General features: G+C 31.6%; 2 protein-coding genes across 2 annotated transcripts in view; one reads left to right on the top strand and one right to left on the bottom strand.

Moving 5' to 3' along the window:
• The window catches only part of btv (dynein cytoplasmic heavy chain beethoven), a 344345-nt gene that overhangs the window by 117189 nt on the left and 200154 nt on the right, over window positions 1-27002 (bottom strand). The window contains exon 37 of the mRNA XM_072524490.1: window positions 1158-1294. Within this exon, the coding sequence (XP_072380591.1) occupies window positions 1158-1294 (137 nt within the window). The remainder of the gene's footprint in view (window positions 1-1157; window positions 1295-27002) is intronic.
• LOC140436772 (uncharacterized) lies at window positions 1248-25126 on the top strand. The gene is made up of 4 exons (XM_072525857.1): window positions 1248-1387; window positions 16889-17026; window positions 20706-21035; window positions 24896-25126. Exons 1-4 carry the CDS (start codon window positions 1325-1327, stop codon window positions 25091-25093), a joined length of 729 nt encoding a protein of 242 aa, XP_072381958.1. The 5' UTR covers window positions 1248-1324; the 3' UTR covers window positions 25094-25126.

Genomic DNA, 27002 nt, shown 5'->3' with positions numbered 1-27002 from the left:
GCATCTTTAAAAGCAACTAACGCCTCTCTGGTCTCTAGTACGTATCTGAACCTTAGCTAACTATAATGTATTTCTTCTTCCAGTTTTTTATTTATACGACCATGTATTATTTTTAAAAATAATTTCAGAACATGACTTAATAATGATATTCTGGATTCATTGCATTTTTTACCGTTTGATTTTTAAGCTTTAACGGATAGCGCAAAAGGTCGAGAGTATCCATTGTTTTGGTATATGTCCTGTTTTGTATATTGTGTTAAATAAATCTACTATAATGTCAAAGGTTTTTTTATTATCCATTTTAGGTTTTCTACTGGGATTTGTTCTGGACACAAAATTTTGCCATTTTCGCTGTTTTTAAATTTCTCTTTTATTATCTGTAAAACCATAACATCTTCTACTTCTACCTTCATCTCATCTGTTATATTTTTTTTGAACTACTCATTGATGTATTCTGTGTGTCTCTTTAATTTTTCGTTAGTTTTTAACAGTAGTTTTTCATATTTGTATCTTTCAGTATTTACGTTTTTTTTCCATTATTGTGAGTTAATTCTTTAAATATTTTGTGTGTGTTAAAACTATCATGTCTTTTCTGGTATTCTTCTATTTCTGCATATTGGTTTTTGAACAATTTTTTATTCGTTTGCTCAATTTTGTATTTTATTTGTTTATATAATTTTTTTAACATTTCATATCTTTGTTTTTAGGTTGACATCTTTCTTTCATTACATCTAAAATTTCCTCCGTCATCTAAAAAGACTTTAGAACACCAATATGAGCCATTTACTGATTCTAAGCTTTATGATAAAGGTTTCACTTTAATGTTTTATTTAATTGGTAAAAAATTTTAGTGATCATCCATGTGGAAATAATCAATGGATCGTGATTGGGTGGTTTTTGACAAGGCGTTTAGCATTCTTTAAAATAAAAGATGGCTTATAACATGACAAATTCATTTTGACAAAATTATTCACATGTATTTTTAAAAATATAAAAGAATTTTTAATTGACTTGAAATATTTTTTAGCCTTGTTTACACAAAAGAACGAAAGGCAGATGCAATTTATATAAAACAAGTATAAATGATTTATTTCTAGAAATAAAGATATTAGTAACATTAAATTTGACAGTTTCCGAAACTTACAGTGAAAACCTACCTTACATTGAAGATCCGCAAATTGGAAGTAAATCTTTGAGATAGGTTATTGGTGGCTTCCAAAGATCCAACAACAGTCAGGTTGTCAATTCTGATAAATTCGACATTTGAGTCAAAGAAACCTTCATACACAATCAACTAAAATAAAGTTGTTAGTGTTAAAAGGGTATGTCAAAATTTATATATAATTTCGTGTTTAATGAAAGATTTTTTGTTATGGATCTTTTACGGGTAAGTAAATTGTTTATTTGTTAATAGAAATATATTTATGAGTTTCAATTCAATCCCTAAATAATTAGTAAAAATAAAAATATCAACAGCTTCATATTACCTTAATATTGGTTTTAAATAAAAAAATGCGATTTAGTGTTGAGGAGACTCCGATAAAAAAATATATTTGCAATATTTCTCGTTTGGATAACATTTTTTACAATAAAATGATTTATTTTAAACTTAAAAAGGTTCTACAGTGTGTTTGGACGAATGCCCGAGAAGAGAAATTTTTTTATTTTTATATTTAGTGAAAAATGTCGTTTTCAATGTTTTGTTTGTTTTAAAATCTCACAAAATAAATTAAAATTGACGCTTTTTAAAAACTAATACATTTTTTAGTTCATTATAATATGTAAACTCTATGAATTTTGCAACAAGTTCGGAAATGTAATAATAATATAGTGAGTGACGTTTACATCAATAATATATTGGGTGACGTTTATGTTATATTGTATGACGCTGTCATACGGCAATCAATTTTAATTGTAATTAATAACAAAGAAAATAGTTAGGAATAAGATTAACAGGTTGACTGCCATGGCGGGCGTATACGCTCGCTTCGTAATTTTCCCAATATGCCCCACCGGACGTATACGCTCGCTATGTACTCGACAAAATTTTAGGTTTATATTTGCCAGCGGTCCTATTTAGAATGGTTTTAGATAAAGTATACGACCGCTGTGGTATACAAGGTTCGCATATAATTGCGAGTTATATAATTGCTAGACAAATATTGAAGAAAACTGCAATTTTGATTTTTTTTTGTTTTTTAATTAAATTAAAGTATTTCTATTACATGAGAAAAAGGCTACAGAATACTATAAACAAATAAATATAACTATTTTGAATTCATAATATAGCAATCTCAACAAACATGAGGCTTGCCCTTGCAGATACCGCAATAGGTAACAACTTTGTTTACATGATTTTTGGATATCTCTCTACGAAGATTTTTGCATAACTAGCCCAGTCTGGTTATGCAAAAATCATCGATTTCACGGCAAAATTTTTCGCAGGTATCTGAAGCTTCCAAGACAAAGGTTGGGGTTACTAGATGACGAATAGATGAATAAGTACTAAGTTTTTTTACTTATATTTTACATAAACAATATTTATATCATTTTTTTATATAAGAATATCTTTATTTTTCCGTTTTTTAAATTAAAATTAATAAATAATTTACGGTGATATTTGCCAAAAAGGATTTTTTTTTTGCATCGAGAAATTACCGTCTTTTAAAGTTGTGCGAAATTTCACCCCCAATCGATTAAATAGTTTAATCAAAATTGAAATTTGCTAAATATGTCTAGCATCATTAATAGAGCAAGTTCAATAATCTAAATATTTAGCCTCAGGGATAAATAAACTAAATAACTTTTAAACTATTTTACTGATCGGGAGAAATTTCACACAAATTAATAAGATAAGATAATTTAATTTAGTCCAATAAAACTGCTTTTTTGCAAATATCTCCGTAAATTATTTATCAATTTTAATTAAAAAAAAAAAAAGGGAAAATAAAGATATTCTTGTTATAAAAAAATTTTTCGACCTTTTTTTTAACCAAATTAGACTAAACAGCCTTTACAGTATTTTTTTGTCTTTTTTAAAAGGCCCCCTCTTTTTTAAACAACTTATAAATTTGTGCTAATTTCTTTGATGTCGTTTTTTTTTGTTTCATTTTCATAATTCAAATTGTAAAAATAAACTGCTTGATCTTATACTGTCAAACATATCCATAACCAATCTAACTAGGTCTGGGTCTCCTTTGGTACCTGAAGATTATTATCACCCGGCACTAGAAATGTTACTAGAATATAAAGATAATTCATACACTGAGAGTAATATACAACAATCTTATAGGTATGATTATGCCAGGGGGGACTTTAATCTTCTGTATCAATTAATAAGGGACACTGACTGGTCAGATATGTATAATTGTATAACTGCTACAGATTGTATTAATCAATTTTACGATAAATTGTATGACTGCATTGATCAAGCCATCCCAAAAAAATTATTAAAAATAGACAAAATCAGAAATATCCAGCTTATTTTAGTATAGACCTTATTAAAAAAATCAGACAAAAAAACAAATTAAGCAAACATATAAAAATAAGGAAAGCTAGTGCTATTGATAACAATAAATTCAAGAGTCTTAGAAATACTATTAAAAAGCAAATCAAAAATGAATTTATGCAGCATCAAAATAATATTGAAGATAACATTTTGCATGACCCAAATAGTTTTTGGACATTCATAAGAAGTAGGAGACAAACCAGCGGTTTTCCTCACGAGATGTCTTTAAATGATCATACATATACAGGCCCTCAGGATATTGCCATGGCTTTCTCTCATCATTTTAGCTCAATTTATCAGGTATCATCCACACATCAGGGTAGTTCACAGGGATCTTTCAACTTTTCAGTTATTAGTGAAGAAGATGTGAAGATTAGTATAACAAAATTAAAGCCAAAAAAGGCCACAGGTAGTGATAATATCCCTGCCTATATCTTTAAAGGATGTTCTGATATATTTCAAAAGCCATTATCACATCTATTTAATCTATCTCTTAAAACTAACACCTTTCCAGACAAACTCAAAGAGGCTACCATTACTCCAGTTTTTAATTCAGGTAATAGAAACAATATAGAAGACTATCGTCCTATAAGTATCCTTAATTCCCTGGCTAAAATATTTGAATCTATTCTCTATATGAATATACTGAAAAATTTTAAAAATGAATTTGCTCCAGAACAACATGGTTTCTTGCCTGGGTTATCCACAACTAGTAATCTGTGCATTCTGTCTAATTTTGCTAGTGAGGCAATAAATAATAAACTCCAATTAGATTTAATAATGACTGACTGCTCAAAGGCCTTTGATATGGTTGACCATGGCATTCTTTTATCGAGATTGAATGAGTTTGGTTTTTCGCATGATGCTTGTACATTTATAAAATCGTATGTGGATTCAAGGTTTCAACGAGTCAAAATTGGTAGGTGTTTATCAGATAAATTTCAGGCTACATCTGGTGTCCCCCAAGGGAGCAACTTAGGGCCTTTGTTTTTCTTAATTTTTGTCAACTCACTACCACAATCTCTTAAATTTTCTTCTAGTTTGATCTATGCTGATGATTTTAAGCTTTTTAAGACTATACATACTTCAAATGATTGTCAGTTACTACAGCAGGACCTGACCTCAGTTGTGGAATGGTTTAGGGACAACAATATGATCTTAAATATTAAGAAGTGTGGAGTCATATCTTTTACTCGCAAAATCGACTACATTCAAAATAATTATAGAATTGACAATTGTGTAGTATCTAGGAAAACCAAATGTAAAGATCTGGGAATATACTTACAGGCTAACGTGAAATTTAATGAACACTATATAAATATTGTTAATAAGGCGTACAAAATATTGGGATTTGTAATAAGAAATTCCAAACACTTTAGTATAAACACAACCATTAGACTATATAACGCTTTAGTCAGACCAAACTTGGAATATGCATCAGTGGTATGGACTCCTGAAGCCAAAGTTCATATTAATCATATAGAAAAGGTACAAAAAAGATTTCTAAGATATTTATACCTTAACAAATACAATGTGTATACTCACCTTACGCCATCAAAAGAGTTGCTTCAAATATTTGGCTTGCAGTCATTAGAGCAAAGAAGAAACATGCATTGTGTTGTGTTTATTCATAATATCATTAACAATGTTAAATATAAGACATGTGGTTTGATCAACTTTATTAGGTTTCATGTGCCAAAGGTCAACCTAAGGGTAAACAGTAATGACCTATTTTCTTGTAGTCCATATAATTCTTGTGCAATAATAAACTATATGCAATATCAATGTAATGAGTTAATAAAGATCTGTGATATAGACCTCTTTACCTGTAGTGTAAGGGATATTAAAAAATGTTATGAATAGATAAGTAATGGACTGAATTTTAAAATTTTATTAACTTGTGTCTTTTTTTTAATGTGTTTTACTTTCTGTGTTTTTATTTTTTACTTGTGTGTATATTGTAGTATATTGTATTTTTTGTGTGTATATTTTTATACCAAGTAATGAGCACTCTTACATGTAATTACTACCTAGGTGGTGTTTGTAAGTTTTAATAAATAAAATAAATAATTTTTTTTATCATAAGTTAGCAGGGATCTCAGTAATTCTTCCTGAGACGCTGTAATTTTTCCTATTTTTGTCAGCAAGCTGGCTAGTTGCTATGTGAGAATTTACAGCCGCTGTCCCCAGAATAAATTATATCGCTAGTTTTGCTACTTTATTAATTTTCGTAACAATGAATTATAAGAGATCATCTGATCAGATTAATCAGTACATTTCCTTTTTTATATTCAATTATTGTCTTCGGTTTATAAACCATACCACTGCGTCGTTACATGTCCACATATATAGTTTTTGAGACTTGGTGAGGAACATAATAATAATACAAATAACCGTTTTTGTTATTGTATGAGTTAGTGAGTATAACCAGTCTAAAGAGTAAAAAATACAATAAAATGCTGCAAATAACTCAAAAATAAAAAATTTACTTATTGTGTTTCGCTTGTAAGGTTCCGAAAGATAGTAGCCGTCAAACAACAGTAAGCTACACCCTACCCAATGAAGATCGAGCCTTTGCTTAAGTGTGTAAAAAACATTCATAAATACCTTTGCTGTAACAAGAAAAAAGCTGGAAGTTCTTGTAAATAAAAAGAAACTTGGCAAAATTTTTTTCTTAGATAATAGGACGTTTCCTAAAAAATCTCTATATTCTGCAGATAAACGCTCTGCTATAAAAGAGCACGTTAATTTAATACCCCGCGATGTTCGTCATTGTACGAGGGGAGACTCCAGTAAATAATACTTAAGCTGGTGCATAAATATTATTAGACTGTTCATAGCTTATCAAGAACGATATCCAGATACTAAAGTAACATAAGTCCTATAGAGCTGTTTTCAAACGCGAATTTCTAAATTTGTCTTTTTGGCGACCTCGAATGGACACATGTCACACCTGTGATAGATTGTACTATGCAATCCGTATAAACAAAGGTAGTAATTAGAACTTCACCAAAGTCAAAAAGGCAAGATACAATAGAAAACCTGGTAGCAAGGTTTGCTGCTTATCCATGGATCAGTAACAGGTCATGTTTGGAATGCATGTAGGGGACACAAATAATGCCTCCATATTTCTGTTTCAAGAAAGATTTTCGGAAAGTGGCGTAAACGAAATTGCGTCGTGTCTACGTTTCATAAATAGTGGCTTTACTAACAAAAAGGACATCATTATTTGGAGTGACAACTATGGTAGTCAAAATAAAAATAAATTTATTTTGTTTGTATTGATGTTTTTGGTATCTAATGGCGTATAGGATTCTACAGAGCAAAGATTTTTAATAAGCGGCCTTTTATTAAGAGGCCACTGTTTCACGCCTTGTGATAGGGATTTTGCTCTAATAGAAAAAAAGAAAAAAACTATTAAAACATTCGTACCAAAGACTTTGATCAACGTCATTACTTCGGCAAGATACACTCTACCTTTCGATGTTATCGACATGAATAGCTTTGGTTTTTGGAACATCAAAGAGGCTGCTTAGAAAATGTTAAATACTGCTAAGCTACAACTTAGCAAATCAGTTAGGATATGTTGAAAAAGGGAATCCTATAAATATCAAAACCACCCATTCATTTTCAGAATTTAAATCATGGCGATAAACTAACATTTTAAAAAAGAACTAGACGCTAAATGATTTGAAAAACAAATTAAATTAGTGATAATGGAACACAAAAACAAAGTATCAGCAAAGAAGAACAAGAGCTTTCAATCTATGATACTATACCTCAACTATCCTAAGCACCAACAGTTCTACAAAAATTTACTAGGAGTAGTTGAAACTGCAAAAAAAGACCCTGCGGAAAACAGTAAAGCCGGACATTCACGTTCCGACTTGCGGTTCTACTTAGTAGGACTACTAGTTGGATATTCATCTCCACTCACACTCCAACTTACTATCCAACTAGCGGTTTAACTTCAGTTCTAGTTTGTTTTCACGATGGTGTACATTGCTTAACTAAAAAATGTATCGAGTAAACACTACGCAAAATATAATTAGGAGGAGGAAAATGGCAGCATTGTGATTGTTATCCTTAACATTTAAAAAAAAAGAAGAAAAAATGTTGGATAGAGAAATTATTTGTTGATGGTGTGAACTATTGTGACACGAAATTGCTCAATGTCATTGAAAAGGATAATTACAAAAACTACCTCAGAATGGACAACTTTACTTTTTCGCTGTTGCTGAAAAAAGTTAGTCTACTTATTTTCAAAAAGATACCGTCGTGCTTGAATGCGTCAGTACTGAACAACGACTTGTAGCAACTTTACGCTTTCTGGCCAGTGAAAGGTCATTTTAAGGATCTGAAAAGGATTGTTCAGCTGTAAAATATCTCCACAACTATTAGGATTATTATTTTCACTATTATTTTCGTGCAATTTGGTAAATTTGGTAAATAATAGAAAGGTATTTTCTATTATTTAGTTGCGAACTAGGGATCTTTGCTCAGCGATGTCGGACAGACAGCACCAATTGATATTTTGTTTGGAGCTGATGCTGTAAGCAAATTGTATCTAACTAATATTCAGGCTTATTTCCAATTAAAATAGTAAATTTGCATAAGATGCCACAAGAACAAAAAGTAGATGATTATGAAGAATCGTGTATTTTAATAGGAGTAATTTTTGTGCAAGTAATTCATAGAAATCTCCATGCAAAATAATGATATATTCCGTCTCGTTACTAAAGTAAAGTAGGTGGGCAATTAGCACCTTCTTATTTAAAAAAGAAAAAACAAATTTTTCTTCGTTTCGTCTCTTTATAACATTATTACACTTTTTGATTAAGTTTTCCGTTTTGTTATATACAGTTTTTTTGTATAAATAAACAAACAAAATTAATCCTTGCGTTTTCTTAACGTCTTTACTAAATACCTCAAAATGTTGGTTTTGGCACCAAGCTTATTTGAAACTTCCACTTTTATTTGTTTCTAATTAAAATGTATCTATCGTTAATGCCAAAAAATTTTATTCAATAAAACTGAACCTGTATGAACTAAATTTTTGAAAACTTAAAAGCCTAAATTGAAAAGCTTTTTATTCATTCAACAGTGACAGAAGTTCTTATCTACAAAATGCCGTCCAATTTTACATGTGGTTTAACCATCCAACTAAGTTGTAGAGAATCTTGTAAATCTCTAGGAGTCTGTAGGATAATTAAAGCCTTACTACTAAAACAGTTTTCTAATGAGGACAATTTACGACTTGATCACGCGTTTCATATCTAATTCAGACTATCAAATTCTGTATCGATATTGATCTATATATACATTTTCCGTATATGCAAAACATAAATATTTCTTTAGGAAAAACGTGTTACTTCTGCATACTCCATTTATCTGATTTCTAGTTTTGTTGTAACGATGACATCTAAACCTAATATTTTTTAGGTCATTGGCATCGATTTTGAATAATTAAAGATAAAAACTAACTGTTTTGATGTTCCATTTCAGGAAATTGATTTATCATTAAATGAAGTCTATTATCAGAGATACACCTGTTCACTTTATCGTCTTCTTTCTTAAAAGAAAACATGTCCAGTCTGTAATATTATTAGAGTGTGTAAATATGGAACTTTTCCATTACCATTATTTTCTTTTTAAATAAAAAATAATTTTATATGTGAATATAAAATAGTGAGTGTGTTAAATAATTTTTATAAAGATTTTGAGATATTTCTCACATAAAAATGCCAAGAAAAAATGTCTGTGCTTCGTTGAGAAATGTAGGTGAAATTTTATGGCGAGTTCCAAAGCAATGCAATGTAAGAAACTCACTGTTTATTTTATTATGAACTTTAAAATTTAAATCCTGTCATAACATTTTATTACCATATATTTTTTATTTATATATTATGTGTTTATTTCTATCATTGCTTCTAAAATCTCTTTATCTTTAAAATCCTTCTTATATACATGTAGTAGATAAGTTGTTACTTTTGTATTTTTTTTTTAAGCAAATAATATTTGTATTACTTATACTCTCATTTGGTAGCTTATTAATGATTGTCTTTTTTTAGGCTCGTAACACTATCTGAGTAGAGTTTATTCCGTTCTTTTCTTCCATAATTATTTTCCATACTCCTACGTAATATGTGTGACGGTAGTTTCGACAATGTTTCAAAATTACTTTTTTACATTTTTTGTTTTAATTTTTTACTAATCAGTTGTATATTACAGAATTTAACCGTTTATTAACAGAACTTTATTGAAAATCCTTTATAAAAGGTATATATTTTAAAATCCCTTTCGGGCTCAATCACAGAACGTTTTACGGCCAAAAAGCCCATCATCAGTGTTCTGTGACTAGGTGCACATGAGTCAAGCCACTTAATACCTGGGTATACCTTATAAAAGAATATTCTAAAAGACATGAGAAAAGTTGTGAAAATTGGCAACGTAAATGAGGGTCCGACTGTCAACAAAATTGTGAAAAACCAACGGTGCTTCATGTATCTATCCAAAATGGATCGAAAATGTGAACGCGTTTGTGCACAGTGTAATACATTTATATGCAACAAATATTTAAATTACGTATGCAAAACATGCTGTTGAATTAAGGTTTCTTTATATCTGTTTTATTGTATTATTAAAAAATAATTGCTCAATAAAAACCAATATACTAGTCAGGGTATTTTTTACCCATGTTATGTAAATGTAAAGAACGGTACAGTCATGCACCATAGGGTTAAAAAGAGTGCTGGACTAAGAGTAGATCCTTGTGGAGTGTCGCTTTGAAGTAGTTATCTGGAAGATGAAGATGCATTAGATATAGCTCGAAAAGTTCGTGTTGCTATAGTTTTTAATAAATAACAGCATAAATGTCCTAAAAAATTCAAATCATAAAGTGTTTTTATTATAAGATGGCTCCATAATATGTCAAATGCTTTTCTTATGTCAAAAATGCGGCATTAAGTTTTTAATTTATGCAAAAAGATTCATGTATTATATGTATTTGTAGAGACACCCGTACGAAATCCTCTTTGTCTGATTCTTTTTAGGTTATTGTTTCCAATCTGTCATTTAAAACGATAATCAAGGATTTTTCTAAAAGTGTGCAGTAAGAGTAAGTAAGTAATATTGGAATGTAGGAATTTGAGCCCTGGTCTTCCTCAGCAAACTTCTCCATTCATTACGGTCAGTAGTAATTCTTCTCCACGGATCCTTATATATGTCTCTTCCCCTTCAGTCTTGCCTTTTTTTTGAAAATGTTTTTTGAAAGTCTATTTTCTTTCATGCTAAATACATGACCTAACTATTGAAAAAGCTGTAGGCGAACATAATATACTGACTGAGATAAAGGTGGTTCTTTGTATATATGTATATATATATATATATATATATATATATATATATATATAAATAAGTCACATTACAGTCTTGTAAGACCAAAGCTTTGGAATGTTCTATATAATGACATACTAGAGATTACAAGAGATCGACTATGGAGCAGACGATCTATCTCTAGTCATTAAATGTAATAACAGCTTTAAGTTTGAAATGCTAGTAGGCAAAAGCTGCAAAAAGTCAACGATGGATGGTAAGACAAAATCTATAGTTAACAACAGAAAAAACAAAATTTCTAATCCTCAAAGACCCTAGAGTCCATCAAAACCTGAATTTTGCAATAGGTTGTACAAGGATAGAGCCTACGTACTGTGCTAAATACCTGCACCTCTAACTCGACACAGGTTTAAGATTTACAAAGCACCTGGCGAAAGTAGTCCATAAAGCAGAAGAGAGTACTGCAGCATTAATAAAAATTATGTCAAACATCGGCGGTCCAAGTACCTTCAAAAGAAGAATGTACCTTTAGGTTGTACATTCTTACATTCTAATTGCTTATACGGCGCCCCCATATGGTACAAAGCCTTGAAAATGGCTAAATATAAAGAACTGTTTACAAAGACACAAATAATGCCCTTACTAAAGGTAGCAAGCGCGTACCGGACTACTTTTAATATTGCCCTACAGGTCATAACGGGTACACTCTTCATTCACCCCCCATTCACCCCGAAGAAATAGAAATTCTATACAAGAGAGAAAATGATCATTTACCAGAAATAAAATCCAAAATAAGATTACATAGGCTCCAAATATAGCAAAAAAAATGGGACGCACAAACGGCGAAGGCTCAATGGACCAAAATGTTAATCCCTGATGTGATTAAATTATCCAAATGTATTTTATAAAGGTTAAATGTTTATTTTACACAATTTTTTACCAGCCATGGCTACTTTAGGTCGTACACGTATGGAATAAAGAAGACCACAAATAGTTTTTGCATATATTCTGGCGGCATAGATGACGCAGAACACTGTATTTTTTGCACTATTTTTCAAAGAGAACGGACTGACCTAATATCAAAGCTAGGAGCGATAACACCCAACAATTTGATACAAAAAGCCATGCAGAACTAGGTATCTTACGATATTACTGTCGATCTAACAACGCAAATATTAAAGAAAAAGGAGACGCCAGAAAGAGCAAGACAGGAACAGGGTGGATGCGGTAACAAATTACATATGGTGCGCTCATGGGCCCTTACAACCCAGGCGACGGAGTCGACGGCATTTTTACAGCTAGATCTATAATAATATTACGTACGATGCTTTTACGGCCTGGTGTACCCTCTTTTTTATTTTTATATTCCCCCTGTCAGGCCACATACATCTGCACCTTTATCGTTCTATATTTTTTTTACAATACTGCCTCTAGATTCTATTTTAAATGTGTCTTATCGTTCTTGGGTAAGAATCTTCTTCCAGTTTTTTACTTAAATTCATAGAGTGCGCAAGGCATCCTAATGTGTCGTTCACCAATTGAACTCGTCCGGGAATGCCTTGTCCGAAGAAGGGATGGTTTTAGTTGGTAGGCAACTGGTCAGAGTTGCATGCGGCGCATAATAGCCATACCCTGGATGTTATGCCCTAGCATGTGTACCTCTTCGGATTGAATCCAACCGTACTAGGGACACCTTCCCTAGGGGTTTTAGAACCTTTACACCTCAGTCCAAAAACAAGGTTCGTAGTTCTTGATGTACGTCTCGTGATTTGTATATCTGGTTCATCACAAAGTATGCTGTATTATCTAGAATGAGTCTGCTAAGCTTTGTATCGTTAATATTGTCCTTTGTGATGTTGCCTCCTAAATCGATAAAGCCATTTACTTTTTCTAAGTTTTCCACTGTCAGATAGGGTCGCATTCATATCTCCGATTGGCTTTGTACTAGAATTTTAATCATATTCTTTTACAATTCTGTACAAAATATCAGCCGAATGTCCACCTCATCCATCCAACCCTAATTATACTGAATGTATTTTTATTTATTTCTTAATTACTTTGTATAACCCAAATTGTAATTAAAAAGTACTTTTTCTTCTTCTTACCCTTTTATAGCAATTCTGCTTATACATAAGCAGATTAATACCTCTATGAAAGGTTGTCACTCCATCTTCCGATACTTCTTTTGTCGATTGGTGATTTATCTCCTGCTATTTTGACGACATGGGTCTCCCCCATTCTGCTTATGTAGTTATTTTATTTTTTTTTTTATTTGGGGTCCATTCGTATATACACTGTTCGTTACATTTTCTTTTATTGTCTTTACTTCTCTTTCGACCTCTCAGCGTATTTCCTGTAATTCTTCTTAGTACTCTTATCCCTGCCTTTTTCAGTTGCGTTTATGTTGTGGCTTTGTCAGATCTTGTTTCTTAGACATAATATGTAATTATTGGTCTTACACTCATATAGAATGAATCAGGCAAACTACCAGTCTATTTGCTTTTTGTACTTCATCTCTCGCTTTTTTGTCCAGCGCCCCATAGCTGTACAGTGATCCATTGTCTCCAGGTTTACATCTGATTGGTTCTTTTCTGATTACTATTGTTTTAGTTTTCTAAGATAAGATTGTCATATTAAATTCTTCTGCTCTTAACATAAATCTATTATTCAGTCTGTGCAGACCATCTTTATCCTGGTTTACCAATATTGCGTCATCTGCGTAACAGAGTATTTTTACTTCTTTGTTTTCCATTGTGTTTCCTATGTCTTTGTTAACGCTTTTAGTAATTTCATTTATGATTAAAAAATTTTGAATAAAATCCTTTATAAAAAGGTATATAAAAAACCCAGTTGGGCTATGTTGAATTGACAAAACGTTTTCGGAATAAATATTCCATCATCAGTGTCTAGTTAATACATGGATGTAGCCACTAAATATGTGGGTAAAAACCCTTTAAAAATTATTAAATAAAATTTGGTTTTCATTATGTCTAATTTACAGTTAAGATGTTAAAGTTACCGTTGGATTGGTAACATGGCGACATATGACTCTACATTAGTTGCGAGTCCTGAGACGGTATGTCTACGAGGACTTTGTCAAAGCAACTGGTGGCTACATCCATGTATTAACTAGACACTGATGATGGAATATTTATTCCGAAAACGTTTTGTCAATTCAACATAGCCCAACTGGGTTTTTATATACCTTTTTATAAAGGATTTTATTCAAAATTTTTTAATATATGGTATACAGCCAAATATAGGAACTTTGTTTCCTTGTGGATTTATAATTAAATTAAAAAAGCAAATGGCTTAATGCGTCCCTCTCATGAGTATTATTTCATTCTGACTTCTATTTTGTTGTTTTGGTAGAAGTTTTCAATAGTTTTTTGATATTTAGGAGAACTGCTTTATTATATAGAAGATGGATTACATCTTCAAGTCTTACTCTGTCAAATGCTTGTTTTACGTCAATCAGACACATAAATGCTGGTCTAATATACTCTGGTGATTTCTCAGTTTTTGCTTTATGACGAATATTGCATCTGTACACGATCTATTAGTACAAAAACTCTTTCGTTCATCTGCTAAACCTATCCTCTGATTCATTAGTTCTTAATTAAAAAAGACAATTTAAACAATTTAATCGAGTATCTAAGTTTCTCTATACTTTTTGATAACTTAGTTTTTAAATCTAAAACTTCCCAGAAAACTTCTATAAATAATTATTATATTTTAATATAAAGTTGTTTAAAAAGGGTGATTTAAAAATATGTTACGAATATTTTTAATTAAAAAAAAATAATATCCGAAAAACAGCACACGATTTTTTTTAAAAGTCACCATTTTGTATATAAAACCCTGATAAGACGGGTACTCACATACCGCTCAGAAACCTGGACACTCACTAAAAGAGAGGAAACGTTGTTAGCCACCTTCGAAAGAAAAATCTTGCGACACATATATAAGGGCACAAAAGAAAACGGAATATGGTGATGAAGATACAACTCTGAACTATACAAAATATACCAGGATCCGGATATTATAACATTCATTAAAATAGGAGGGCTGCATTGGATAGGACATGTAGAATGGAAGAAGGCGAAATACAAAACAAAATATTCAAACAGATGCCATTAGCAAAAAGAACAAGAGGAAGACCGAAGCTAAGATACTTAGAACAAATAGAAAATGATATAACAACCTTAAAAATAAAAAACTGGAGAAAAAAAGCACGAAACAGATTAGAATGGAGAGGAGTCCTAGAACATGCCAAGACCCAAAAAGGGTTGTCGAGCCAGTGATGATGATGATGACCATTTTGTATATACTTAAAATTATGAAGAGTTCAGATGCGTCCTATTAAAAAATTGGTTAAATAAAAGGTGTTCATCTTTTTATTATGAACATTTTGATTAGCCCACTCTGGTTATGCAAAAATCATCGATTTCACGGCAAAATTTTTCGCAGATATTTGAAGCTTTTAAGACATAGTTGGTGGTTACTAGATAACGAATAGATGAAAAAGTACTCGTATTTTTACTTTGTGTTTTTTTTAAACAATAATTTATGGTCACAATTTAACTTTTTGTCTATAAGTTTTTTTAACAATATTTATATCAATTTTTTATATCAAGAATATTTTTATTTTCCCGTTTTTTAAATTACTAATTTATAAATTTTAATATTTTTTTTCTTTTTCAAAATTTCTTCAAAATAAATTGTTATTAATACATTTGAACATCGAGGAATTATTGTCTTTTAAATTTGTGCGAAATTTCCCCATAGTCAGTCAAATAGTTTAAAAGTTATTTAGTTTATTTATCCCTGAGGCTAAATATTTAAACTATTGAACTTGCTTTATTAATTATGCTAGACACATCTAGCAAAATAGGATTCAAATTCTAGATTCATTCAAAATAGCTTCATAGGATTCTTTAAAACTTATACTATCTCAGAGGTTAAATGCATATTGCGTTTTCATCGAAATTATGTACAAAATAAACGTTTGTTTATGAAGTAAAATTTGCACACATTTTAAATAAAAATCTGAACTTTATATTGAAACTTATAGCTATAAAACTTAAATATCTCCGTAAATTATTTAACAATTTTAATTAAAAAAAACGGGAAAATAAAGATGTTCTTGATATGAAAAAATAAAATAAATATTGTTTATGTAAAAAATAAAAGAAAAAACTTATAGACAAAAAATCAAATTGTGACCATAAATTATTATTAAAAAAAAAACAAAGTAAAAATACGAGTACTTTTTCATGTATTCGCCATCTAGTAACCCCCACCTCTGTCTTAAAAGCTTCAGATATCTGTGAAAAATTTTTCGACCTTTTTTTTTAACCAGACTGAGCTAGATACCAAATTTGCTTGGTAGACAACGAGTTGTAAGTCTTAGTAATCTTTTTGTGGGTTCGCCTCTCGCCTATTATTATATCAGACTTATATCAGAAATATACTAAATCAGATTGGCCATTCGGACTACCAAAGTTTATATCGGTTAATCTTGCATTAACTTACTATAATAATAAAGAATATGAATTTAATCTTATATTATAAGAATAATTAATATTATTTAAGAATTTATATAAGCCTTAGTCCTATTCTTCTTCTTCTAGTGCCGTCTTGACTAGTAAAAGTTGGCTATAACCATTGCAAATTCGTCTCTATCTTCTGCTTTTCTTAAGAGCGTCTGTGTGTTTAACCCGGTTCAGTCGCAAATGTTTTTCAGTCAGGATATTTTTCGTCTACCATGACCCCTTTTTCCTTTGATTTTACCCTATTTTCCCCTAACCCCAAACCCCTACTGAGTCCTATTAAATTCCTAATATTAAAATTAAGATTGGTTGTCATCGCACGAAATAGGTTGCCCTTATCAAACGAGACCTAAAGCAATAAAATTAACATAATTTTCCATATTGTTTTTTTAACCAATGTATTCATGGCTTTAGTTTATAGTATTAGTTAAGTATACGGTAATTATTTTGACATTGTAATAGAGATATGTCAGATTTGTTCTATTGATTTTAGATTTTTCGTATGCAAGAGCCTGTTTCAAAATCACTGCTAACACAGAAGGAGGATGTTAGTCATTACAAAGAGGTCGTTCAGGAAAAGGATGTTCTCATTCGTAATAACAAGGAAAAAATTAGAGAACTGGAGGCTGAAGTAAGTAAATAATTTATTCCTGTTATTTTAAGTTTAATATATTACTTTCCTATTTTATTTTTTACAATAATTTTTATATTTATTTCATTCCATTTGTGTAGTCTGTAGAAGTTTGGTATAAAGATGATTTTAACAATAATTGTTTGATATTATCAAAAACCCAAACAAGGATATTACTTGGTTTTTGTAATAGAGGAATCATGAACCTATCTTAAGAGACAAAATAAAAAATTAGAAAGAAAATATATTTTCTTTTTTCCCTGGAAGTCATCTTTTTTATCTTTATCTTGTTTGCTTTTCCGCCAATTATTTATCTTTGGTATATTCAGATCTCTTGCAACTAAGCTAAATATTACCCCGTAGCAACAGTAAATTCTTCCTAAGCAGCCTTACTGTACATAAAGTTCATCTGTGAAAGGTGTGTGACCCTGATTGAGGCATTAGAATCTTTTTGGGGCAGATTCATAGTCCGCGACTTATCTTCCTGCACGTTCCCTTTAAATTTGATTTTAAAGACTCTTCTTCTTCTTCGTCTTCTTTTTTTTATGTAGCCATGACTCGTATTACTATCGCGGAACCGCAAGACGGTCTTTTGCCGTCTTTACTACTCTATTTGTTGTCATTCGGCTTATATGATCTTTTCATTCCACTCTTCTATTTTTTAACCAGTTCTTGATGTTCTCCATCTTGCATCTACGTCATATATATGTACTTCTAGCTCTATCCCATAGTGTCTTACCATTAATTTTTTTACGTGTTTTTATATCTGCTGTTTCTAACATCCTTTTTGTCCTCTCTGTGTCAGGTCGTGTTTGTCATTATTGGTTTGATGACTGTTTTGTAAATTCTGCCTTTTATTTCTTTCCCGAAATTTTTATTTCTCCATATTGTTTTATTCAGGCAGCGTGCGGCTCTGTTTGCACTATTCACTTGATCTTTTACTTTAGTTTCAAGCTTTCCGTAGCTAGATAATTTGATGCCTAGATATTTAAACTCCATTGTATCTATTATCTTCTATTATCTGACCTTCCAGCTCCAATTTACATCTTAGTAAATTTTCTGATGTAAATATGCATTTTGTCTTTTTTGGGGAAATTAACGTGTTAAATTTTCTGGCGGTTATATTAAATTGGTGCAGCATACGTTGTAAATCGTTTTCACTTTGAGAGAGTAGTATGGCGTCGTCTTCATACCAGATTATTTTAAGTTGTTTTTCTTTTAGTTGGTATCCTTTTTTAGTTCTTACTTATTTTATTATTTCATACATAATCAGGTTGAACAAGAGTCTCCCTGCCTTATCCTATTGGCAGCTTCAATAGTGTCGGTTAGTTCTTCTTCCACTTTTATTTTTATTGTGTTGTTTCGGAAGATATTTTAAATCGTTTTGATTATTCTTAGAGGTATCTCTCTTGAGTACAATAAGTGGATAACGTTCTTTAATAAGACTCTTTCAAATCCCTTCTTAATGCGAAACATAGATATGCTGGTTTGTTGAATTTTAATGCTTTATCTTGCATTTGCCTCATTATAAATATAGAGGGCCGGTGAATCAATTTCCCGACTAAAACTTTGTAGTTCTTCTACTAGTATTATAATTTCATTCAGTTTATTTGTTATCACTTTGGTTGTTAATTTAAGTGTTGTGTTTAATAAATTAATTCCTCTGTAATTTTCCGGGTCTCATTAGTCTCCATGTTTCAAGAGGGGTATTAGGATGTTTGATCTTCATTCTTGAGGAATTCTGTTTTGTTATATTATTTTTTGGATTAGTTTTAATAGTTGTGTGGTAGGATCTGGTCCTCCGTACTTTAGGAGTTCGTTCGGTATTCTGTCCTTTCCTGGGGATTTTTACTTTTTTAATTTCCTTTATCTCTTCCTCCTCAATATTTATTTCTTTCTGTCTCCGGCTTCGGCACGCAATGTAGCTTTTCTTTAATAATTTTAAAGTGTTTGTTTGTCTTTTTGTAGTGTAGTGTAATGTACAATTATATGTTTATGACATTTTGTTCTTGTCAGATAGGCCGCAATTGATGAAATGCCCCTGAAGATGGTCTAGGGATCGAAAGTACTTGGGCAAGATTAAATTAAACTGTGCTCGATATATGCCTTTTATTTGATCAAAGTTCATTTATTCGAGCACTCAACCTTATATTTATTTATTTCTTTGTTTGTCGACCTCTGGTGTTGGTGGTTCATTATCGTTATCTTTAGCAAATATGGATCGAAAGTAGTCTACCCACGTTTCCTTCTGAATGGGTTTCGTTTTTATTAGTTCGTTGATCTCTTTTCTTTGTCCTCTGATCATTCTCCTCTCTATCTCTATCTCTCTCTCTCTCTCTCTCTCTCTCTCTCTCTCCAATGGCGCTACAGCCCAAATCGGGCCTTGGCCTCCTCCAAACTATGCTTCCAACCTTGTCGGTCCCACGCCGATCTTCTCCAGGTTCTCACGTCTAGCAATTTTTGCGCGTCCGCTGCCACTTCATCCTCCCATCTTTTCCGTGGCCTTCCTTTTGGTCTTGCGCCCTGCATTTTACTATTAAGGGCTCTTTTCGGCAATATTTCTATCTCCATTCTTACTACATGACCAGCCCAGCGAAGTCTCTGAAGTCTGATCATTCTCCATATTTCTTTTTATGTTGGGTAGAAGTCGTGTTCCATCTGTTTGAGAAGCTCTACCAGTGTTTTCTTTTTATTTGTCTAACTAAAGTAGTCGTTTTATTTGTGATTCGTTTATAGTGTTTTATGCCTATTGTGTTTATTGTGTTCTGTACTGTAAAAAGGCTTTCTTTTTTTTCTTCAAATTTTTTTCTTACTTCCTCTCTAAACCATGGTGTTTTCTTCTTTGATATGTTAGTGTTCGTTACTTTTCTCTCTGCAAGTGATTCGGTTGCTACGCTAATTATGTTATTTTTGAGTTCCCCAGCTTTTCTCGATGTTATCGTTTTCTAATATTTCATTCCCAGCGATCTTCTCTGATGTTCTTTTTCTGTATAAGTATTTCGTGGAGTCCGTATTTAGTCCATCGACTTTGATTTTTGTTTGTGTTGGCGCCGCTCTCTTAAGTGTGAAGTATTTCAGGATGATTATTATTTTACATAATACTAGGCTATGGTCGCTATCTACATCTGCTGAATTGAGGCATCTTACGTCGATTATTTTCGATGGATATATATCTCCATTGGTTATAACATAATCTATCATAGATCTTTGTCCACGGGTTATTGAATGTATATTTGTGTTGGTCTTTGTGGTCAAAAATGTGTTTATTCTAAGTTCGTTATTCGTGCAGAAGGTTATCATTAGTTCTCCATTTTCATTTTTAACATCCTCATTATGTGTTTGCATAATTCCAGGTATTACTTGATTTCCTATTCGAGCGTTAAAATCCCCCAATATTTTAGAGGCTTAGAAGAGTAATCAATTTATAAGTTATCTTCTGGGCTATTTTTTTTGTTTATTTTTTCACACGAGTTGGAACAAAATGTTATCAATGATGGCAGTGTACTCAAAACGTACCAAGACTATAATCCCTTATAGTCGTAAGGCATTGCCTAGACAATATGTTCCCTATTTCCCATGCATCCCATAGGAACCAGAATGTTTCATCTCGAATCCTATAAATAAGATATTCTTATTTTAAGTTTTTACTTTTTGTTCGTATAATAGACTTTCGTTATAGATAGCTGAGTTAAAAAGTGAGAGGCAAAATCTACAAACGAAACTTAAGGCTAGTACATTAGACGAAAATGGATTTCATGAAATAATGATCAGCTACGATGATTTTTTCCAACGAATTTGGAAAGAACGAGAAGATATACTAAGTAAGAATGCAATAGTGGAGGGTTACTTGGAAAATTTAGAGTGCTCTTATCATGAGTTGTTAGAAAAGTTCCAGAAAGCTAAGGATGTTATATTTGGCCTAAAGCGGAATCAAGATTTGTTAGTGGATGAACTAGATGAATACAAAGAAGTTATTACAGTGTTGGAGCATAAATATGAAAGTCTAAAGGTAGGTACAAATTTATGAACATTAGTTTTCTTACAATCGTTTCTGTACTTACAAAAACACACTCTATTTTTTTGCCGTGCGTTGGATTTGTTTATTTTATTATAAAAAAAACAAGATCGGGTTAATCAACGGTTATAAATCTACAAGAGTTTTTGTCAACAGTTTTGTTTTGAATTTATTTTATTTATTATTTTGTTCATCTTTATTTTACTAAAGCTATGAAATTCTCTACATATTATCTTCTTATCTTCCAATTATAAAAATAAATATATTATTATATTTATATGTAAGTCATAACACTTTTATATAATAGGTTTATATTTGAAGTTTTTTATTTTAAATCTAAATTTACATACATACCCTTTGCCTATCGAGCCCTAGGTGAATTATTATGCTGAAGTATCTCCCAAAAATGTTCGTACACATCTGGACGCCGCAAAGGGTATAGCTTTCTGCATGGTCTTATAGAGATATTCATTTAAATCCAACTGTTTCATGTTCTTTTGGAGGTTTTTGTAAATAACAGCAGTAGTAGATAGAATAATAAGTACTGTCTGGGTACTTTTCATTCTCCATTGTCTCCCGATTTACATCCCTATTAGATCTCTATAGTATTTCTAGATCTATGTACTTGGCGATCTTTCCATTATATTTAACACGCAAATTATTGGTATGAGGTATTGCCACATCAACAAGTTATGTTTGCTTAGTAAGTTTATTAACTGGTATGAGATACATGGCGTTCTTTACAATTAGTACCGACAAACGCCTGGAAGTCCCAGATAAGATGTTGGATGGTTTTTTGTGCTTGACATCCATATCGGCATTTGTCATTTTGGACTTGAGGATCTTGTAACAATATATTTCAGGTAATTTTTAGTTAAAATAACCTGATTCTAAATGGCAAGTAGGAAACCCTCAGTCTCGGGAAACATCTTTTCTATTGTCAACCAATACTTCGACTCTGTATTGTCGACATATTCTTGGCTTATCTCATTGAGATGTCGCCCATGCAGGGGTTTCTCATCCAGGTGCGTATTTTTTCTTGCTTAGTCAGGTGGTTTATGCGCATTTCTTGTTTTCTCAGTTTAAGGGGCCTTGTATCATCTACTGTGAAAATTGCTTGATGTAAAATAGATGTCTCAGCCTGCACCTGAAATTAAGTTCTTAAATTAGCAACCTGTTTATACAGTTGATTATTTATGTCAATATGTCCTCTTCCCCCGTGATATCGCGGTTATGTTGTTCTCTCTACCGCACTGCGTAAATGGTGTTTTTGCGCCTTTGTAAGAACTGTTTCTACTTTCCGCTGGAGACTTTTTAAATCTATTTTTGAGCACTTTGTAATACCAAATAAGTAGCTAAGTGCGGAAAAGGCATACGTATTTCATGCATTAAACAAATTTTTGCTATTAAGATATGGCCGCTGTCTTGCTCTTCGCACAAACTCAGAAGTTAGTTTATGGTCAATTTTTTGCGCTTGATGTACTCCAAGATATTTGTACATATTATTTTCACCCATTGCATCGATGTTTTGGTCATCTTGCATATCAAAACTCCGAGCTGAACCTTTCGTCTGACTATATTTATACGGCACTTTTAGAAGACGACACTTGTCTAGCCCAAATTGCATTATTGTTATTATTATTATCTAGTTATACGGCTCACCCTCACTCTAAGGGAAAATTCACTCATTCCTGATACCTACGGTATCAAAAGGATTGGGCTCTGGTGGTGCTCTTTCCGTGTTACCGAGCCTGGGGTGACTTGGTATGCTGGAGAATCAACCAAAAATTTTCGTACACATATGGACAGCTTTCTGCATGGGCTTACTGCATGGGCTTATAAAGATGTTCATTTAGACCGAGCTGTTTTATATTGCCTAGAAGTTTTTTGGGAAAAACACCAGTAGTAGATAGACTAGTAGGTACCGTCTGGGTACTTTTCATTCTCCATTGTCTCATGATTGGTATTTCCATATCTCTGTACTTTTCGTTATATTTAACACGCAGATTATCGGTGTTAGGTATTGCCACATCAATAAGTGTTGTTTATCTAGTAAGTTTATTAACAAGTATGAGATTCTAGAACCTAGTGAGCACAATGCGGTTTCACTGTAACTTGTAGTTGTCATTTTCAAATATTCTGTCAGGAAGGTATTGATAGTAAGGAAGATAGTCGGTCTGGAAAAGTTCCAGTTTGTCAGCTAGTTCTTGGTGGATAATCTTTCCTACTGAGTCATGGCGTTCTCTATAATCAGTACCGATAACCGCCTGGCAGCCCCCGGTAAAATTTTGGATGGTTTCTTGGGTTTGGTATCCATATCGGAATTTGTCATTTTGGACATTTATAGTTATTATTATTATTATTAATATACCTAAGCAAGGGCATAGGGACAAGTCCCTATTATGCCCAAAAACAAAGAAATTTCCTACCAGTAATTGTCTACAAAACAAAATTACAAAATTACAATTTTTAAGAAAAAATCAATATTTTAAATATCCACAAGGAAACTAAGTTCCTGTAGCTGGCTGTATACCTTGTACCACAAAAAATTTAGTAAAACCTTTATAAAAGGTATATATTAAAAACCCCAATCGGGCTATGTCAAAACGACAAAACGTTTTCGGAATCCATATTCCATCATCAGTGTCCTAAAAATTATATAATTATTTTAATTAAAAAAAAAAACGTAAAATTTAAATTTTGACCAAGGTTAATGCAAAATGTGGTTAATACTTACTAGGTGTACAAAGCCAGGGGATGCCCTGGCTTGCCTCATATTTAATATTGGCTTGGAAAAGGAAGTCTAAAACACACGAATTAGAAACGACGGTACCATTTACATTAGATCGACACAAATCTTAGCATACACTGATGACATTGACATAATAGTGCGTAGTAAGCAAGTTGTTGAGCAATATGTACTAGAATTGAAAACGGTGGCGAAACACGTCCGTCTAGTCATCAACAAAGACAAAACGAAGTACATGTTGGTTACTAAGGATTCTATAGTAACAAATGAAGAACGGGAAACAGAATTTGGAAGTCATATCTTTAAACGTGCCAACAGCTTTACATGCTTTAGCTCGCTAGTGACTAATACCAATAAAACAAACGAAGAAATTAAAATATAACCCGAATAAACTTTACAAATGGGGCATACTATGGACTCCAAAAACAATTTCACTTAAGAAATATCCAAAGAAAAACTAAAATTATTATATACAAAACACTGCTTAGGCCAGTCCTCACATACAGGTCGGAAACATGGACTCTAACGCAGAAGGATAAAAGACTGGAAATATTCGAGCGTAAGATACTCCGCCAAATATTTGGAGCTATAAACAATCAAGAGCTAAAAAGATTTAATGTTGAATTATATTAACTCTTTAATGAACCAGATGTCGTAACGTTCATTAAAACACAGCGAATTAGATGTGCCGGACACATAATACGAATGTCTAATAACATGATTGCTAAAAATCTAACGACAGGAAAACCTATAGGAAAAAGAAGCAGACCCAGATCACGAATTAGGTGGTTAGATGGAGTTGTGATCGACGTAGGGATACTAAAGATCAAAAGATGGCAATACGTTGCCAAAAACCGAACAGAATGGGGACTAATATTAGAGCAGACCAGGATCCACAGATGATTGTCGAGTCAAAAATGATGATAATGATGAATCTCCCACAGTTTGTCTCTTTAAAGTATTCACACCCAAAATTGTATTGGCTCTTATTAAGGAATTTAACTATTACAAAAAGTTAAAAAAAAGTTATAGCAAATAGAGCCTTGCTACTTGTTTATAAAAGCATTACCATAACATTAACAACAGCGCTTATTTGATTTTTTAGGTTCATTCAGAACAAACCATAGCTACCGCTAATGTGCAATTAGATGAAATACAAAAAGAGAGTATGGATGAAATATCGAAACTAAAGTCAAAGGTTGTTCAACGGCAGGCTAAAATTAACGAGCTTGAAAAACAAATAAAGCTGGACGATCACAAACCCTTGTATGTTCCTCTTAGAAATAGGATGGTAAATAAATAAATCAATTAAAGTGAAATAAATTTTTTGATATGTTATAGTAGTTTAATTTAAATAAATTTCCAAACTGGTAGTCAACCAGAAAAAGCTTTAGTTTTGACAGAAAAGTTTGCGTTGGATTGCTTGACCCGAGTGAAAATATTTTACTTAATTGTCTGATACGTAAATGATTAGATCATTCCCATCATCAAATTAATAACATATATGTTAATATTGCATATATTTCGGAGTTCACAAGTGTGATATTTTTATTATTAATCATGTTACCATCAGTACCATCAGGTTATATTATCAACCTGATGGTACTGTAGAACAAATATTGAATAGTGTAAATGAGTGTAATCCCTGAGCACAACCTCTGGTTCATCAGGTAATTTATTCTTTGTTTATTTGCTAACAACTATTTATTTGTACAAAATATTTAACTTGGAAATAATTTGTAATTGTATTATATTGAACTATTACATTGTAGCATTGTTTTATATTGTATATTGGGAAGTAAATGAACATTATTGTTATTATAAATATATATATATATATATATATATATATATATATATATATATATATATATATATATATATATATATATTGTTATGATATGTAAAATCGAGAAAAATATTGGTTTGTTTAAAAATATTTCAAAGTTCAAAAACATTAAAATAATTCAGATAAGTAGGATAATATCCAACAAACATTTCAAAGAAGGAGAGTTATTAAATTCTTGGATTACCTGTACTAAACAAAATGTAAGCTTTGCATAAATTATTTCTTTGTTATACTTGAGTGACCCGCATAATTTTAAGTGAAATCCAAAGACAATTGAACCACATTAATGCAGTGATTAGAGACAAATAGAAGAGATTTTAGAAAGAGGTTTTTGTTAGTTTTAAGAATTATAGAAAATATTATTTGTAAATAAGTTTTAGGAAATTTTATAATTATAGGTAAAAATTTGTTTGTTATCGAAATGAAAAAATGGGGGAATTGTGACGAGTTTTGATTGGCGGAGATTGAAAAAGGTGGGATAAGTATGTAGGAAAAAGTTTAGCGAGATTGAGGAGAGAGAAAGGATAATCAGTCGGTTTTCCAAGTCTGTAAGACGAACAGTGATTGTTCTCTGACGGTTCCCGAGATGTAGCAAGCAGTAGTGTTGAATGTTAGTGAGTTTTTGTGGAGTTAGTGTATCTAAGTCATATTTTCTACTTATATTCCAAGAGTCACTGTTCAGGCCAACGAGAGATTCAGTTTATCGTAAAGAGAAGATATTCCAAGAGTCATTTTTTCACTCGGGCCAACGAGAGATTCAGTTTATCGAGAGGAGAAAGGCTATCATAATTTGAATGATTTGTGCTTTTGAAGAAGATCATTAAGGACGATATACTTGCAACAATCTGTTGTACGATTGCTAATTACATAGGGAGCGGTTGAGAGGAGATAATATAGTCTACAAGGAACAAGGATTTGGACCACTCATCATCAGAGAGAGATATTTTTGTTTTCTGCAGTTTTTTCTTTTATTGATAACACAATTTTTACACTTAATTTAGAAAGGATATAAATATTTTGATTAGGAGAGTTAGAATAGTTTGGGATTTTGAGATTTCAATTAATATTGTTTGTACCATTAATTTTGATTGTTCACGTACGTAGAACAAATTTTGAGAATCATTATATGAGATTTGTTTATTGAAAACTTTTGAGTGTGAATTATTTCATTATTTTTATTTCAATATATAGTGTTAGATCATATGTGTTTTTTATTATTCCGGTATTCTTTGGACCTTACCTTTCACATGTAATAGCATAGATATTGAAGCACGAATTTAACCCTGAGATAAAAGAATTAAAAATTGTGATAGAGTCATAATCATATCATTTAAATAATTTTAATTAATCAAAAAAATTAATT

Source organism: Diabrotica undecimpunctata, chromosome 3 (genome assembly GCF_040954645.1).
Source record: "Diabrotica undecimpunctata isolate CICGRU chromosome 3, icDiaUnde3, whole genome shotgun sequence".
In the NCBI taxonomy this organism is placed as follows: Eukaryota; Metazoa; Arthropoda; class Insecta; order Coleoptera; family Chrysomelidae; genus Diabrotica; species Diabrotica undecimpunctata.
Note: the sequence above shows the minus strand (reverse complement) of the source record. Positions and strands in the feature narration are given on the sequence as shown.